The sequence below is a fragment of the Carcharodon carcharias genome, chromosome 1, assembly GCF_017639515.1.
Source record: "Carcharodon carcharias isolate sCarCar2 chromosome 1, sCarCar2.pri, whole genome shotgun sequence".
Taxonomy (NCBI): Eukaryota; Metazoa; Chordata; class Chondrichthyes; order Lamniformes; family Lamnidae; genus Carcharodon; species Carcharodon carcharias.
In genome coordinates, this window is record NC_054467.1 from 5,550,163 (window position 1) to 5,567,956 (window position 17,794).

The following is a 17,794-nucleotide window of genomic DNA, read 5'->3' on the forward strand; positions in this document are numbered from 1 at the left end:
GTCCAGAAATCCATCTACTTCCTTCTTAAATATATTCAGTAACTTGGCCTCCACAGCCTCTGTGGTAGAGAATTCCACAGGTTCACCACCCTCTGAATGAAGAAGTTTCTCCTCATCTCAGTCCTAAATTGTCTTCCCCTTATCCTGAGACTGTGACCCCCCTTGTTCTAGACCACCCCCCCCCCACCCCCACCAGCCAGAGAAACTATCATCCCTGCATCCAGTCTGTCTAGCCCCATCAGAATTTTATATGTTTCAATGAGATCTCCTCTTATTCTCCTAAACTCCAGCGAATGCAGGCCTAGTCGGCCCAATCTCTCCTCATACGACAATCCTTCCATCCCAAAGATGAAAGAGTTAATGTTTCCAGTCAAATATGGCTCTTCTTCAGAACCCTAACCCTTCAGTTCTGGAGAAGAGTCATGTTCATCTCAAAACATTAACTTTGTTTCTCTCTCCACAGAAGCTGCCAGACCTGTTGCACTTTCCCAGCACTTCCTGTTTTTATTTTGGATCTCCAGAGTACTCAGTATTTTGCTTCCATTCACCCCCCCAGACCCACATTGGCTCTCAGTCTGGCCATTCCTATATTTTAAAGTTCTCATCCTTGTTTTCAATCCCTCCAGATAGCCTCATTCCTCCCTATCTCTGTAACCTCCTCTAGCCTGACAACCATCTGAGCTATCTGCATTCCTACAATTCTGACCTCCTGCGCATCCTAATTTCCATCCCTCTGCCTTTGATGGCCATGCCTTCAGCTGCCTGGGCCCCAAGCTCTGGAACTCCCTCCCTAAATTGCTTGGCTTCCTTACCTCTCTCTCCCTCCTCATTTAATACACTCCATAAATCTACATCTTCCCTGTTCTAATATCTCCTTACGTGACTTAATTCTGGAAATTCTCAGCTGGCCAGTCAGCATTTTTGCAGAGGTAAACAGAGTTAATATCTCAGGTCTGTGACCTTTCATCAGAATCAGGGTTCTGGCTGAATAGAGGAATTTTCATTTATTTTGCGCCCAGAGGAAAAGATATCCCAGGCACAGAGTGTCTGCTAAAGCATAATGACAACTTGCATTTATGTGGCACCTTTAATGTAGGGAAACATCCCACACTGCTTCATAAAAGCGATTTTAAAACAAGATCTGACCCTGAGCCACAAAGAGGGATATTAGCCAAGATAACCAAAATCTAGTGCAAAGAGGTAGATTTTAAGGAGAGTCTTAAAGGAGGAGAGAGATAGGGAGATATAGAGGAAGAAATTCCAGAACTTAGGGCCAAGGCAGCTGAAGGCACAACGACCAATGGTGGAGCGATTAAAATCAGGGGTGTGCATTGTCGGAGGAGCATAGAGATCTTGGAGGGATGTGGGGCTGGAGGAGATTACAGAGGAAGGGGGAGAGAGAGACGCCGGGGGGGGGCGGGATTTGGAAACAAGGACGAGAATTTTAAAATTGAGGTGTTGCTGGAACAGGACAATATATCTCAGTGAGTGCAGGGGGTGTTGGATGCAAAGATCTTGTGTTTAAAATAACTTTGATTTGTTATAGTTTGAGACTAACACCATTGTTTTATTTTTGTCTAGATTCCTGTTCGTTCTGCTTGGGCCCAAAGGGAAGGCAAAATCATACCATGAAATTGGAAGAGCGATTGCCACCCTCATGTCTGATGAGGTGAGAATTATGAACATGTTGTCTACTTGTGATGCCAACACATATCATTGGACGTATGTGCCTTATAGTGAGTGCAACAGGGATTCACTAGATTGATTCCTGGATTAGTGCTGCAAAGAGAGACATTGTTGCCAAAGCTTTCTGTCTTGCACTCATCAGGCCAAATGCAAGAATCCCAAATTTCAAATGATCACAACAATTTTACTACAGGAGAAACGGGTGCTGATTAGTTGGCAAGGCAACTCTGATTGGCTGAGGTGAATTGCCATGGAGAGAGCAATGGGGAAACCAGAGGCTCCCTAAGCTCCCGGATAATTCAAAAAAGGTACAAGGCTTGAACATATTCCTTTTGTTTGCAGAGAACGGGTCCCTGTGTATGAATGCTTGTCACTTCTAGCAAGTGTAAATGAGCCATGTGATGAACTCGACTAATTATCTTAAATTGGTTGTCAGTATAGCTATTAGCGCACTCAGGATTGTTCAGCAAGTGCTACCCAACTGTGGAATCACATCCAACAGCGGATATTTTGTTCTGGGTTTTCAAGAATGAGCTGATTCAGGATGGTCTGTACACTGCCCATTACAAACAACCTGAGGAACATGCTGTTTGTTTCAATCACCCAATCGCTGGTTGCTCATTACAGGCAGAGTACAGACCGTACTCAACAGATTTTCCAATATAACACTCCCTCACCGAACTCCACTTGCCAGGCATAGGCGTTTCCCAAATTACTGCACCAGAGTCACAGTCCATCCATTTCCCCAATCGTTTGTCTTAAACAAATTTTACAAACTGAAATTAGAGAGGCCTTTGATTGGGGAATACTGATCCTCCCACCCCTGAATACCAAGGACTGTCATGGTGATGTTGAACAAAGACTGCAGTCTTCACCTGAAGATTAAGTGGTGCTTCATTTACCACGTGTACCAGTGTGGCTCAATGGCGCTGCCTTGCCCCAAAGTCAGAAGGTTGTGGGTTCAAGCCCCAACCCAGAGACTTGAGCAGGTAGTCCAGGCTAACCCTTCAGACTGATGTTGAGGGAGTGTTTGTTTTCAAATTTCCATACTTCAACTGTGACATTAGACCAAGTTCTGGTGACATAGATAATCCTGAGGAAATATTGGAGGAAGAGATGGGTGCTCTTTTAGTGAAGAGACCAACATTCATACCTCCAGTAGCATCACTAAGTCAGACTAATTGGTCATTTACCTCATGGCTGTTTGTGGGACCAATTAAATAGGCGAACTCCCAGGTAAATGACTTAAAAGCTAGAAGTGAATTTGAAAAGGTGATAGAAATGGCCAATGAGAATTTGTAAATGATGAAAGCAGAAATTTGTCAAGCACATGCCCCTACACTTCAACAACAACAGCAAAACTTACATTTATATAGCAACCTTTAACATAAAAAAACGTCCGAATGCATGGGTGCATTGTAAGACAAAGCCACATACGGTAATGTTAGCGCAGGTGCCCAAAAGCTTGGTCAAACTGGTAGATTTTACTGGTATCTTAAAGAAGGAAAGTTAGGTAGAGAGGTGGAGAGGTGTAGGGACACAATTCCAGAGCTTAGGGCCCAGGGAACTGAAGGCATGGCTGCCAGTTTTGGAACAATTAAAATCAGGAATACTCAAGAAGCCAGAGGAATACAATTACTTCAGAGTGTTGTGGGTCTGGAGGAGATTACAGAGATAGGAAGAGGCAAGGCCATGGATGGATTTGAAGAGAAGGATGAGAATTTTAAAGTCAAGAGCAGGAGCTTTACTTAGTTGCTTGTCCGGGAGCCAGTGTAAGTCAGCGAGCACATGGATGATAGGTGAATGGACTTGGTACAAGTTAAGACACGGGCAATTGAGTTTTGGATGACCTCAGGTTAAAGGGGGGTTGAGTATGGGAGACCAGCCAGGAGAGTGTTGGAATAGTGCAGCCTAGAGATAGCAAAGGTGTGACTGAGAGTTTCAGCAGCAGGTGAACTGAGACAGGGGTGGTCAGGTGATATTACAGAGGGTATTTTTTATTTATGGAACATGGACATTGCTGGCTGGCTCAGCATTCATTGCCCATCCTAGTTGCCCTTGAGAAGGTGGTAGTGAGCTGCCTTCCATGAATCGCTGCAGTCCATGTGGTGTAGGTACACCCACAGTGCTGTTAGGGAGGGAGTTCCAGGATTTTGACCCAGCGACAGTGAAGGAACGGCCGATATATTTCCAAGTCAGGTGAGTGGCTTGGAGGGAAACTTCCTGGTGGTGGTGTTCCCATGTGTCTGCTGCCCTTGTTCTCCTAGATAGTAGCAGTCATGGATATGGAAGGTGCTGTCTAAGGAGCCTCGGTGAAGATAGGTGATCTTAATGGAGGCGCAAATATGAGTTTGGAAGCTCATTTTGGAATCAGACGTGGCACCAAGGTTGTCAACAGACTGGTTTAATCTCAGTCTATTGACTTCAAAGAGTCGTGTCTATGATGTATTGCTGAGTGTGCGAAGAACCAATTTAAGATTATCAGTCAGACTTGCAATGTGGCTCACTTATGCTTGCAAGATGCTACATATATTCATATGCCAGAAACTGTCCTCTGCAGGCAAAAGGAATATACCCAGGCATTTTTGTGGAATTTTTGAAGTTGAAATTCCTGAAAGCATTTGATATGGTGGCACATCAATGGATATTGCAGAAAATAAAAGCTCATAGTGTAGTGGGTAACATATTATCCTGGATAGAAGATTGGCTGGCTGGCAGAAAACAGAGGCTCTTCATCTGATTGGCAGGACATGAGTAGTGGAGTCCCGCAGGGGTCTGTGCTGGGGCCTCAACAATTTATATCAATGACTTAGATGAGGGGAACGAAGGCAATGTAGCTAAATTAGCAGATGACACAAAGATAGGTTGGAAAGTATGTTGTGAAGTCCACATAAGGAGGTTGCAGAGGGATAGAGAAATGTTGAGTGAGTGGTCAAAGATCTGGTAAATGGAGTTTAATGTGGGAAAATGTGAAGTTGTTCACTTTGGAAGGGAGATAAAAAAGCAGAGTATTACTTAAATGGAGAATAACTGCAAAATTCTGAGGTGCAGTGGGATCTAGGTGTTCTCGTGCATGAGTCACAAAAAGTTAGTATACAAATACAGCATGTAATCAAGAAGGCTAATGGAATGCTATCCTTTATTATGAGAGGAATTGAACATAAAAGTAAGGATGTTATGCTTCAGTTATACAGAGTATTGGTGAGACTGCATCTCGAATACTATGTGCAGTTTTGGTCCCCTTATTTAAGGAAGGAAGTAAATGTATTGGAGGCGGTTCAGACCAGGTTTACTAGATTGTTACCTGGAATGAGTGGGTTGTCTAATGAGGAAAGGTTGGACAGACTGGGCTTGTTTCCACTGGAGTTTAGAAGAGTGAGAGGAGACTTGATTGAAGTATACAAGATCCTGAATAGTATTGACAAGGTGGGTGTGGAAAGGATGCTTCCTCTTGTGGGTGAGTCCAGAACTAGGGGCACTGTTTTAAAATTAGAGGTCGCCCTTATGGGACAGGGATGAGGAGAATTTTTTTCTCTCAAATGGTTGTGCAACTTTGGAACTCTCTGCCTCAGATGGCAGTGGAAACAGGGTCACTGAATATTTTTAAGGCAGAGGTAGATAGATTTGTGTTACGCAAGGGAATCAAAGGTTATTGGGGATAGATGGGAATGTAGAACTCAAAACACAAAAAGATTAGCCATGATCTTATTGAATGGTGGAGCAGGCTCAAGGGGGCAAATGGCCTACGTCTGCTCCTTTTTCATATGTTCATATAAATTAAACAAAAGGTTGTGGGAACAATAGCTCCCTGGTGCATTCTCCACGGCAATGCCTTGACCAATCAGAGCCAACTTGCCAACCAATAAACACCCTTTTCTAATGCAGTATAAATTGTTGCTCCCTTTGAAATTTGTTATTTTTGTGTCTGCCCTGATGAGTGCAAGATGAAAAACTTCAACAGCATGTCTCTTTTTTCAGCAAAACTCAAATTTTGTATGACCAAGCGATGGTCTATGAAGTGTTGATGTATCTTGGGAATGTGAAAGATGTTTGGTAGTACAGAACTTGCTGAAAAGGAGGCTTTTTTTGTTGAAGCTTTTCATCTTGCACTCATCAGGACAATTCACAAGAATACCAAATGTAAAGGGGACAACAATTTATACTATATGAGAAGAGAATGTTGATTGGTTGGCAAGTGGACTCTGATTGGTAGAGGCGATGCTATAGATGAAAAGCTTTGACCAAAAAATTGTCGTTTTTTTTTTGGCCAATATGAAAGGCATTATATAAATATAAACCCTCTCTTTATTAGAAGACTTGTTGCCTTTGCAGATGTTGCCTCCATGATGATCGTGTGCCTTCAAAATGTTACCTACCCTAGCAGATTAGACAGAATAAAGATTGTGGTCGTGGTTTTAGCATTGTTCATCTAATTCTATTTCCGGGTTTAAAAAGAATACCATGCAGCAGGAATTATCTGACATGATCACCATAGGAACACTTAGTGATTTTGCTAACTGTGATGCCATTTTATACCCCAAAGGATATCTTGTCCATTCATGTTGCTTTGAGTTGCTGTGCCAACATGCACCTTGTAGTCTGGAGTTACGGGTGGTGATGGTGGAGGCTCCAATTTTCCTTCCGTCACAAGGCGGACCAGGAATCTCTCCCGCGCTTACCACCTGCCATGGGTGTACATTGGACAGATTTATAGATTGATATTAACCTGTTTGGCTGCATTATGAAGGCACCTTCCTGGGCCACCAAGTCCTGGAGTGGGCTTCTAACCTAGAGCTTCTGTCTCACAGGCAGGGACCCTACCCACTGTGCCACAAGACCTTCCCGCTATGCTGACAGCTTATTTTAATCCTTTCATTCACTTTTAAAACAAAAAGGAAAATTAGAATCATTCTTTTCACCCCCTTGCATTCCACCGATAAACGACTTCGAAACAAATCTTTCTTTCATCGGTTGAAAGCCAGGAAACGTTTTTTTTCTTTTCTGCTTCCACAAGCATACAGCTTGTGTAGTGTTGTTGCAGCAGTGGCTGAACTCACAAGAAACGTTTACTTTCAAAATGAGCCCTTAGTAATTACTTGGGTTCCACTGAACCCCAAGCGGAGACATAATATCCTGCAACAGGTATTGATTAAAGCGTCTGATGGATTGAGGGATAGGGTAAAGTGTAGCTTCCATTTGTTTCTCTGGTGTCAGGCAGCAATGCAAATCCGTCCAGTAATCTAATCAAATGCAAGAATTTGCATCAATATAGAACCTTACAAATGGGTGGCCAACTCTAATCCGGTGATTTACTGCCTCCAGCTGCCCAACCCAGTTAAAGACCCTTTTAAAAAAAGGCTCCCATATCTTTATAATTAATGAACGTAAGTGTTCAAATCATTTTTATTAACGTGACAATGATTTTTTTTTTCTTCTTCTGGTGTTTTGTTTGCAGCAGTGTTCAGGAGGTTGACCTTTAAGTCCTGGAGACTCCAGGGCTATCCTGGAGGGGTTGGTAACCCTAACCTTCCATGAAGGGAAGCGTTTTTAAAGTGTGGTCACTTTTTGCGCTTAGAATCACCTCAACTCAGTGCAAACCAAGGAAAGTTTCTCTTGTGTTTTTTTTTGCAATACTGGCCATGAAATGCAAAACATGCTCATCGGTGGCCTTCAAATGCATCAAGGGGCTTTCCCAAAGACAGCGTTTGGCTCCACACAGTTAGCGAGTTCCCGCGGCCATTAGACAGCGAGCCAGGAATTTCTGTGGGGTTGTCCATTTGAAGAGGGAATTGGATGGGCACTTGAGGGGAATACGCTGGCAGGGCTTTGGGGATAAAGCGGTGGAATGGGGACTGACTGGATTGGTCTGCAGAAAGCTGGCATAGACCTGATGGGCTGAATGGCCTCCTTCTGACTTTGTGGCCAGGATTTTCCATCTGTCGGGTGGGCTCGGTGGGAGCAGGTGGGGGTGGTCGTGGAGCTGAGCGCCGCCCCCCAATTGGCTCCGATACCGCGATTTCACACGGGCGGGCCAATTAAGGCCTGTCCTGCATGGATCGCCTGCAGCTGCCTGTGTGGGCGGGGGGAGGAGGTAGGAGGGAGAGCCGGGCCTCGCACGCAGTTTGCACATGCGCTCGAAAGAGCACTTCAATCTCCTTGAGACAGTGAGCTGCCTCAGGGAGATTGAAGCCCTTTATGAAAAAAATTAATAAAGAGGAGAAAAATTCAATGAAACACGTCCCCTCTCATGTGACTGTGTCATTATTGCGTGACTTCGCAATGACATTGGGATGCACGCCTGATGTCATCGTGCATCATTTTACGTTCGGGTGTGTCAGGCACGCGCCCACACACCAGATATAAAATCCTGCCCCGTGACATTCTTGATGGAGACAGTTCCCCTTTTAATTAAGAACAAAGCTCTTCCAGTGAGCGATATTGCTTTTCTCCCTTGTTTCCTTGCCAGACGACATAGACACCACAATGCATAAAGTAGATATGGGCTGCAAGATGGGGCCCCATGACCCCTGCCTCCAATACCCACCCCCAGCCCCCTCAAACCCTCAGTTTTGGGTGCAGTTTGAAACTTAGTGTGACGGTGAATACTCCTGGGGATGAACTCTCCCTTCATGACGAGTTTTGATTATTTCTCTCGTAAACTCAGGACACTGTCACTTGTTCAATGACACTATCACTGCCTGTCACAGCCTTGTTCCATTCTGCACACTTGCTTTTGTCTCCATTGTTAGAGAGCTTGCCTTTGCTTATTGATCTTCTGCAATTCACCGAGATTCTGTTTAAGGCTATTGCGGTGATTCCTGTTTTAAGACAGATTGCTTTCCATTCAGGTGTTTTGCCAGCAGTATGATTGACAATCTCAATGCGGTAATGTGGGAAAATAGGTCAGAAAGTAGGATGCTCCACACACGGGGTGGAGAGTGGAAAGGGGGCTGGAGAGGGGTGCTGGAGGATTACGAGTGCATCAATATAATTGGGACATTGTTCTTCCTTTACAAGTTCAGCTACTAGTGGCTTTTGTTTTCATGTGTTGGTTCAGTGCCGACATATAACGTGACCCGCAGCCATGTCTCCCTCTGTTTGTGTGTAGCTGTCCTTAATCGAGATCTTTAATATTGACCTAATAGAGGTATTTAAGAGTATGAAAGGGTTTAATGGGGTAGATGTAGGGAAGATGGTTCCGCTTATAGGGGAGACCAGAACTTGGAGCTAAAAATATAAGACAGTCACTAATAAACCCAAATGGGAATTCAGGAGAAACTTCTTTACCCAGAGAGTGGTGAGGATGTGGAACTCACTCCCACAGGGAGTGGTTGAGGTGAATAGTATAGAGACCTTTAAAAAAATCGGGATAGACACACAACGGAGAAAGGAATAGAAGGATATGCTGATTGGGCCTACACCAGCTCATTTTATGGATGGAGCACTTGTCTGAAAGGCCATATTCATTGTCCAGCTGGAGGGTTTGGAGGGTTTTACCAGGTGAACTCCATCAGGGTTGTTAACCCTCCTTACACAGCCAGGCAATCATTCACACCCAAGCATAAAAGAAGGAAGTCTGCACATACAGCACCTAAGGAGGTCTTATTGCCCTCTCGTCTCTATGGAATCCAATCAGTCCAACACCCTGCTCTTCCCCCAAAGGCCTGTCAATGTTTTCACCTTCAAATGCTCATTCCATTCCCCTTTTGAAAGTTCCTTTTGAATCTGCTTCCACCGCCCTCCCAGGCAGCGCATTCCAGATCACAACAACTCACTGCCTTTAAAAAAACTCCCCCTGTCTTCCGTCTGGTTCTTTTGCCAAATAAATTGTTGATTCAATCTTAAATCTGTTTCCTCTGATTACTGACCCTCCTGCTAGGATTTCTCCTCACTCTTTCTCAAAACTCTTCATGATTTTGAGCGCCTCAATCGAATCCCCTTTTAACTTTCTCTGCTTTTCGAGAACAATCCCAGTTTCTGGTTGTTAACCAGAAAGAAAAGTCAACAGAAACCGGGCATTCGACATGAAATTACATTCCATTAGTCTTCTGAGAAACCATTAGACTGTGAGGCTCTCGTTAGGCATTTATCATGATGCTACAGATTCTGGTGATGCAGGGGTGTAATCAGGAACATGTAAATGTATCGCTTGTGTGCATCAATCACCAGAGTATCTATTACAACATTATCACTGGCGATCGGTTGAAGAAACATGGATCTTAAAGTAAAAAAAAAGCAAAATACTGCAGATGCTGGAAAGCTGAAACAGAAACAGAAAATGCTGGAAAAGCTCAGCAGGTCTGGCAGCATCTGTGGAGTGAGAAACAAGAGTTAACGTTTCAAGTCTGTGTGACTCTTCTTCAGAGCAGACAATGGATCTTAAAGTTATTGACCATCACAGTCTCTAAACTGTTGATTCGTGCATTCATTTGTATAACTACTTTAGATTCATCCTCAAAAGTTGCAGAAGAAAAATATTGTAGATGTTTACAATGAATGAACGTTTACCATTCTTGAATGGGAGGGATTGTAGGCCCAGAGATCTGACATACTTATCTTATGGTGTCTTTGGGATGCGTTGTAAAATTGACATCCTGTCGGCCCTCTTAGGGAGTCATAAAAGACCAACCTGCAACTGAGATTTGGTAGATTTTTGTGAGACAAGTATTATGTATTAGGGAACCAAGGTGAATAGATGGAGGTAAGATACAACAACAACAACAATTGACATTTATTTATATAGCACCTTTAACACAGTAAAATGTTCCAAAGTGCTTTGCAAGAGTGTAATCAAACAAAGTTTCACACCAATCCATATAAGGAGGTATCAGAGCAGGTAACCAAAAACTTAGCCAAAGAGGTAAGTTTTTAGGGAGTGTCTGAAGGGAGAAAAGTGAGACAGAGAGAGACGGAGAGGTTTAAGGAGGGTTTAGGGCCCAGCTAGCCAATGATGGAATGATTAAATTTGGCCGGAAATAAGGCCAGAATTGGAGGAGCACAAAGATTTCATAGGGCTGGAGGAGGCAGATCAACCTTGCTCTAATTGAATAATAGACAGACTTGAAGAGCTGGGTGGTCTCCTGACCTATGTTGATAGACAGAATCAGAAAGAATTATTATTTGTGATTATATTTGTTGCTATTTAGCATGTGTTATAGGATTTCTGTCTTTGTCTCACTGTTTAGCTGTTTCATGACATCGCCTACAAGGCCAAGGATAATGTAGACCTCTTAGCTGGAATTGATGAGTTTCTGGATGAGGTGATCGTCCTTCCTCCTGGTGAGTGGGATCCTGAGATCAGAATAGAGCCTCCAAAGTCACTTCCTTCTTCAGACAAAAGGTAAAGAGATCCTTGATTGTACTGAAACATTGGCACATTGTGTCTTATGGTCTTTAGATGCTCTTTATAACTAGGACTGTCCTGGCTATAAATGCCTAGTAACTACACTGCTCTCAAATGGTCCACTCAGATTTTCAAAGGGAACCTGCTCCTCAGATAGTCTCCCAAATACTGGAGTTGGTACCCCTTTCCCTCAACAGCCCACAACACTATTCCAAAGAAGATCAGGGGAGTTCTCCTTGCCCTCAAGGTCAGTACTTATCCCCAATTAGCATCACTTAAACAAAACAGATTGGCTAGCTGTTACCAGGTATCGTGGCAGCATGGCTATGTTGAATTGAATTTAAAAAAAAACTAGTATCATAATGGTGATTGTGAAATGACTGAATTGTTATAAAATCCCATCTGGTTTATGAATACACTTTTGAAAAAGGAATCTACCCCCCCTTACAGACCCACAGCAAATGAGTTGCCTTTGAAATGGCCGAGCAAGCCGTTTGGTTGTGTTTGAGGAGTTGGCTCATCGTCACCTTTCCAAGGGAAATTAGGGATGGGTAATAAGTTCTGGTGTTGGCAGTGACATTCACATCCTGTGAATCATTTTTTCCTGTTTGTGGGAGCTTTCTGTGTGCAAATTGTGTTTCCTACATTACAGCAGTGACTACACTGGCTGTAAAGTGCTTTGGGATGTTCTGAGGTTGTGAAAGGTGCTACATAATTGCTAGTCTTTAATTTATTCCTACCCTAACAATAAAATTTCAGGAAGGTGCAGCAACTGATTTTTGTGCCGCTCTGCATTCAGATCTCCTCACAGAGGCAGGATAAGTGAGAAATCTATTGGCAACAGAGGGGTCAGCAAACAAATTAAAGCTCAGTTGCTTATCTTTAAGGGGCATGACTTCAAAGAACTCTCAAAATAAACAAAATGCTTATCTTCCCTTTTGTGATTATTTCTTTCCATTTTAAAATCTCTTGAAAACCAAAAAATGAAAGGAGTGCGGGGAGGGAAGGAGGTCACGGTGATAGTGTTTTGAATCTCAGAGGTTATCTTGGCGTGACACAGGGTCAAATAGCCAACCTGCCAGGTCATCACCATCGTGGGTAAATTTGGGGCTGATTGGAGACAGGAGGCCAGAGGAGGTGTATAGTTTAGAGATTGCACAAATACTTCTTCGATGGACCCTCTGACAATTGCAAAGAATGGTTATAACACACGCCCTTTATATACAAAACAGATCAGCAATGATCCGCTGTTACTATTGCATTGACAGCCTGCTTTATCACCATCTGCTTATTGTTAGCAGTTATTTCTCATGGTTTCTCTCAAAGGAGAAATTAAAAAGATGTTTTTTCTTGTCTTTTGATCTCCATTTGTTTAACAGTGTTTAAAACCTGTCTGGTATTTTCTCTCACCAACGCCCCCCCCTCCTTCTGTCTGTCCCTTCCATACCTTCCTTTTTCCTCATGCCCTCTCTGGCTCTGTCTGTCTCTTTTTTCTCTTCTTCTCCTGTTCTACTTAATGGTCTAACAGCTGTAGATTCTGGTGAACTTCTCAGGGAGCTAAGCACAAGTGACCCTTTCCATGATAACACCTTTTCTGAACGTTCCCCTATCCCCGTCAGCACCCACACTCCCGGACTTTCTCTTTTGTCTATTATCTCTGTACAGAATGCTTCAGTATGCACAGCAAGATCCCACAAACAATATCATGCTAATAACCGGATAATCTGTTGTTTGGGAGTGGCCAGGACACTGGGGAGAACTCCCTGTTCTTCTTTGAAACCATGTCATGGGATCTTCTACATCCACCTGAGAGAGCAAATAGAGCCTGCTCGGTTTAATGTCTCACCTGAAGAACATCACCTCTGACAGTGCAGTACTCCCTCAGTACTGACCCTCTGACAGTGCGGCCCTCCTTCAGTACTGACCCTCTGACAGTGCAGCGCTCCCTCAGTACTGACCCTCCGACAGTGCAGCGCTCCCTCAGTACTGACCCTCTGACAGTGCAGCGCTCCCTCAGTACTGACCCTCTGACAGTGCAGCACTCCCTCAGTACTGACCCTCTGACAGTGCAGCACTCTCTCAGTACTGACCCTCTGACAGTGCAGCACTCCCTCAGTACTGACCCTATGAAAGTGCAGCACTCCCTCAGTACTGACCCTCTGACAGTGCAGCACTCTCTCAGTACTGACCCACTGACAGTGCATCACTCCTTCAATACTGACCCTCTGACAGTGCAGCACTCCCTCAGCACTGACCCTCTGACAGTGCAGCACTCACTCAGTACTGACCCTCTGACAGTGCAGCACTCCCTCAGTACTGACCCTCTGACAGTGCAGCACTCCCTCAGTACTGACCCCCTGACAGTGCAGCACTCCTCAGTACTGACCCTCTGACAGTGCAGCACTCCCTCAGCACTGACCCTCTGACAGTGCAGCACTCCCTCAGTACTGACCCTCTGACAGTGCAGCACTCCCTCAGTATTGACCCGCTGACAGTGCAGCACTCCCTCAGTACTGACCCCCTGACAGTGCAGCACTCGCTCAGTACTGACCCTCTGACAGTGCAGCACTCCCTCAGCACTGACCCTCTGACAGTGCAGCACTCCCTCAGCACTGACCCTCTGACAGTGCAGCACTCCCTCAATACTGACCCATTGACAGTGCAGCACTCCCTCAGTACTGACCCTCTGACAGTGCAGCACTCCCTCAGCACTGACCCTCTGACAGTGCAGCACTCCCTCAGTACTGACCCTCCGATGGTGCAGCACGCCCTCAGTACTGACCCTCCGACAGTGCAGCACTCACTCATTACTGACCCTCCGACAGTGCAGCACTCCCTCAGTATTGACCATGTGACAGTGCAGCACTCCCTCAGTACTGACCCTCCGACAGTGCAGCACTCCCTCAGTACTGACCCTCTGACAGTGCAGCACTCCCTCAGTACTGACCCTCTGACAGTGCAGCACTCCCTCAGTACAGACCCTCCGACAGTGCAGCACTCCCTCAGTACTGACCCTCTGACAGTGCAGCACTCCCTCAGCACTGACCCTCTGACAGTGCAGCACTCCCTCAGCACTGACCCTCTGACAGTGCAGCATTCCCTCAATACTGACCCGCTGACAGTGCAGCACTCCCTCAGCACTGACCCCCTGACAGTGCAGCACTCCCTCAGTACTGACCCGCTGACAGTGCAGCACTCCCTCAGTACTGCACTGGGAGTGTCAGCCTGGATTTTTATTCAGAGTCTGGAGCGGTGCTCAAACCCAGAGCTATCTCCCTCAGAGGCAAAGCAGCTGCTCACTGAAGCCTGGCTAACACTTAAAAACATTCTTATGATTGTGGTTGAACAGTAATATTTGTTCAGTCTTATTCCAAGTTTGAAGTGTTTGCATTCAAGCTTTGTTAGGTCACAGGTAAAGGCCCAGAAGAAGCAGGAAGTGATTGCAAGGACAGATTAAGGAGCATGTTTATCCAATTGTATATTACTGTACAGCTGCATAAAGGAGTAGAAACTGCTTATGGCTGGATGTGGTTCATCCTTCACACAACATGCCCTGAAATCCTCACTGTGGAAACACATTAGCCCCAGTTAAAGAGCAGTTTGTTTCCACAGCATCAAAAGTTTTGTGGTTTTTCTCAGATTAAGAAAAAGTTTTAATTTAATAACTGTTTAATGAAATATATCTCAGGTCAACAACATATTTGCTCTAAATTCAAACCATAACAGACCCATGAGAATGCACTGTGCTCATCCGACCTCCAGAATGTCGGCTAGCCATTGAAAACATCACCCGCTACAAATTATTTCCAAAATCAGAATGCACAGAGGCATAGTGACCGTGGTGGAGTATGTTGTTGCCTCTAATTTAACTTGCACCAAGTCCTGTTTGCCCATTACTTCTTGTGCTCACTGACATATATTGGCTCACAGCACAGCAATGCCTCAGTTTTAAAATTCATTCAAATCTTTCCATGACCTCACCTGCCCTCTCTCTCTATGACGTCCTTCAGCCTGACAACCTTCAGAGATCACTGCGCTCCTTCAATTCTCTTCTTTTGAGCAACCCCGAACTTTATCACTCCACTGTTGGCGGCCATACCTTGAGCTGCCTGGATCCTAAGCTCTGGAATTCCTCTCCGCTTCCCTTCCTCTGTCTCCTCCTTTAAACCACTCTGTAAAAACCTACCTTTCTGACCAAGCTTTTGATCACCTGTCCTAATATTATCTCAAGTGGCTCAGTGTCAAATTTTGTTTGACAACATGGGGGCTGTGAAATGCTTGCAATATTTTACTTCATTAAAGGTGCTACTTAAATGCTGCTTGTTGTTAGTACCCCACAGACACGATAAGAGTTATCAGTGATTCAGGTACGAATCCCGTACAAGGACCTCCATTCTCGTTCCTGTATTACCCTCAAACGTGGTTTGATCTGAATTATAGATCAATGTTATTAATTAACTGGATAAACTCCTGAAAGAATCCTATTTGGCCAAATTCATCTGACAAATTTCGAGTCTATTAAAATTCAAATTGCCTAATTAACAAAACCGCAACAACACTGCAAAGAGTAATGAATTGGTTTGAAGTACTTTCAGGGCATCCTGAGGATCTGATTAGGTGCTATACGAATGCAGGCTCTTTCTTTAATCAAATTTTCCATAAGTGTTGTGGCCCTGCGGGTGACTGTTTGACTGCTTCATTTCGCTGCTTGGGTAGTGAGAGATTTGGAACTGATTAAACATCGCACAAACTCAGGGTGTGTTTGCAGATTCAGCAGAATTCTCAGCAAGTTATTGGTAATTATTTTATTCCTCCATGGGATCTGGGTGTCGCTGGCAAGGCCAGCAATTGTTGCCCATCCCTAATTGCCCTTGAACTGAGTGGCTTGCTCGGCCATTTCAGAGGGCAGTTAAGAGTCAACCATGTTGCTGTGGGGTCTGGAGTCACATGAGAGCCAGACCGGGTAAGGACAGCAGATTTCCCTCCCTAAAGGACATCAGTGACCCAGATGGGTTTTTACAACAATCGATAATAGTTTCATGGTCACCATTACTGAGACTAGCTTCCAATTCCAGATTTATTAGTTGAATTTACATTCCACCAACTGCCATGATGGAATTGGGAGGAGGCTGCCACCATCTCCCTCCCCCCCCCTCCCCCTCTTAAACACAACCCTGTATGAAATCCCACTAAAGTCGACTAACTAAGGGACTCCTCCCAAATGCTGCTGGGTTGGAGTGCCGGACCAGGAGGGAGTTTGGATGTTTGATCCTCAAGTCTGCTCAGACCCCTGATATTGGGCAGGAGAATCACTACAATTTGCCCCAGGTTAGGGGAAAGGAAATCTGTTGGGATCTCAACACCAACAGCTTGCATTTAAGTAGCACCTTCAGTATTGTAGAACACCCCAAGGTGCTTCAGAGGGAGCGTAATCAGGCAAAAGGTTGACACTGAGCTTTGTAAGGAGATATTACAGGCAACCAAAAGATGGTCAAAAAGGAGGTTCTAAGGGGTGCCTTAAAGGAGGCAAGAGAGAGGCAGGGACCATATGGCCCAAGCAGCTGAAAACCTTTCTAAAGGCCAAATGCTGAAACTGTAGTGTCAACTTTTTGAATGTGCTGCTCTATTAGGTCAGGACTGTGCACAATAATCACTATATTAAACTGTTGATAAGATAAAATACTATGGCTTTCAAATGTTAATCAATGGACATAGGCCAAAACTTTTGCAATATCATCTTCCTGTTCTATAATAAGCAGAAATAAAATTGAAACTTTATGAGCGATTCCAGTTCTGGCCAGTTTTAAACCGCATTCAGGTGGAATCATTACAAGATAAAACATTTGCTGGTACTTTCACCCTTGACAAAATCAAGGCCTTCTCAGTGGACAGACACAGATTCGCCCAGAGTTTTTAACTGTGGTCACACTAACTGTAACCTACCTCAATGAGATGTGGCTCATATTCCCACACACCTTACGAGCAGTATTTAATGGAGGTGAAAGGGGTTGAGCCGCTGGCTGAAGAGCTGGCAAGAGCCTCAAGTCGCCGCTTTATCAGATGGCTCGCCAAATTAAGTGCCAATTAGGCAATTGACAGACCAGTGGCAGGCCTTCCCCAAAATCAAAGATCCCATGGACAGAAGGATCATGTGCTGAGAGCCATTGGCTAACCAAAGGCCAGCCACTCTTCGTTGCTTGGTAGCACCACCAGTGGCTGCCGCCGGTATGACATCCACCCAAGGCCTTGGATCGCCAAGGGACCCGGGCCACGGGTGAGTTATGGCAGGAGGGGGCTCACGGGCTGGGATTCGCAGAGAATGGGCGTCAGCAGCAAGGACATAGAGGTGGCTCTCTGCATCCCCACCCGCTTACTGATGCTTGGTCCTTTGATCAGGCACTGAGTGTCTGACAATGACAGACCCATTCCCCCACCTCTTCCCCCGGGAGCTTGCAAGCAACAAAGGCCGGGGTGAATGCCAGTGATAGCTGGATGAGGCCCTTAACTGGGCGTTACCACTTGGTGGGGCTCTGATTCTACTCCCTGCTTAATATTCCTCAGTGAAGTGTATAATACCAGAACAAAAACAGAATTACCTGGAAAAACTCAGCAGGTCTGGCAGCATCGGCGGAGAAGAAAAGAGTAGACGTTTCGAGTCCTCATGACCCTTCGACAGAACTAGTTCTGTCGAAGGGTCATGAGGACTCGAAACGTCTACTCTTTTCTTCTCCGCCGATGCTGCCAGACCTGCTGAGTTTTTCCAGG

At 44.9% G+C, this 17,794-nt stretch overlaps 1 protein-coding gene across 1 annotated transcript in view; it reads left to right on the top strand.

Moving 5' to 3' along the window:
* Positions 1–17,794, top strand: part of LOC121291345 (electrogenic sodium bicarbonate cotransporter 1-like) — a 193,240-nt gene that overhangs the window by 65,326 nt on the left and 110,120 nt on the right. The window contains exons 9-10 of the mRNA XM_041212447.1: positions 1,582–1,669; positions 10,872–11,026. Of these exons, the coding sequence (XP_041068381.1) occupies positions 1,582–1,669; positions 10,872–11,026 (243 nt within the window). The remainder of the gene's footprint in view (positions 1–1,581; positions 1,670–10,871; positions 11,027–17,794) is intronic.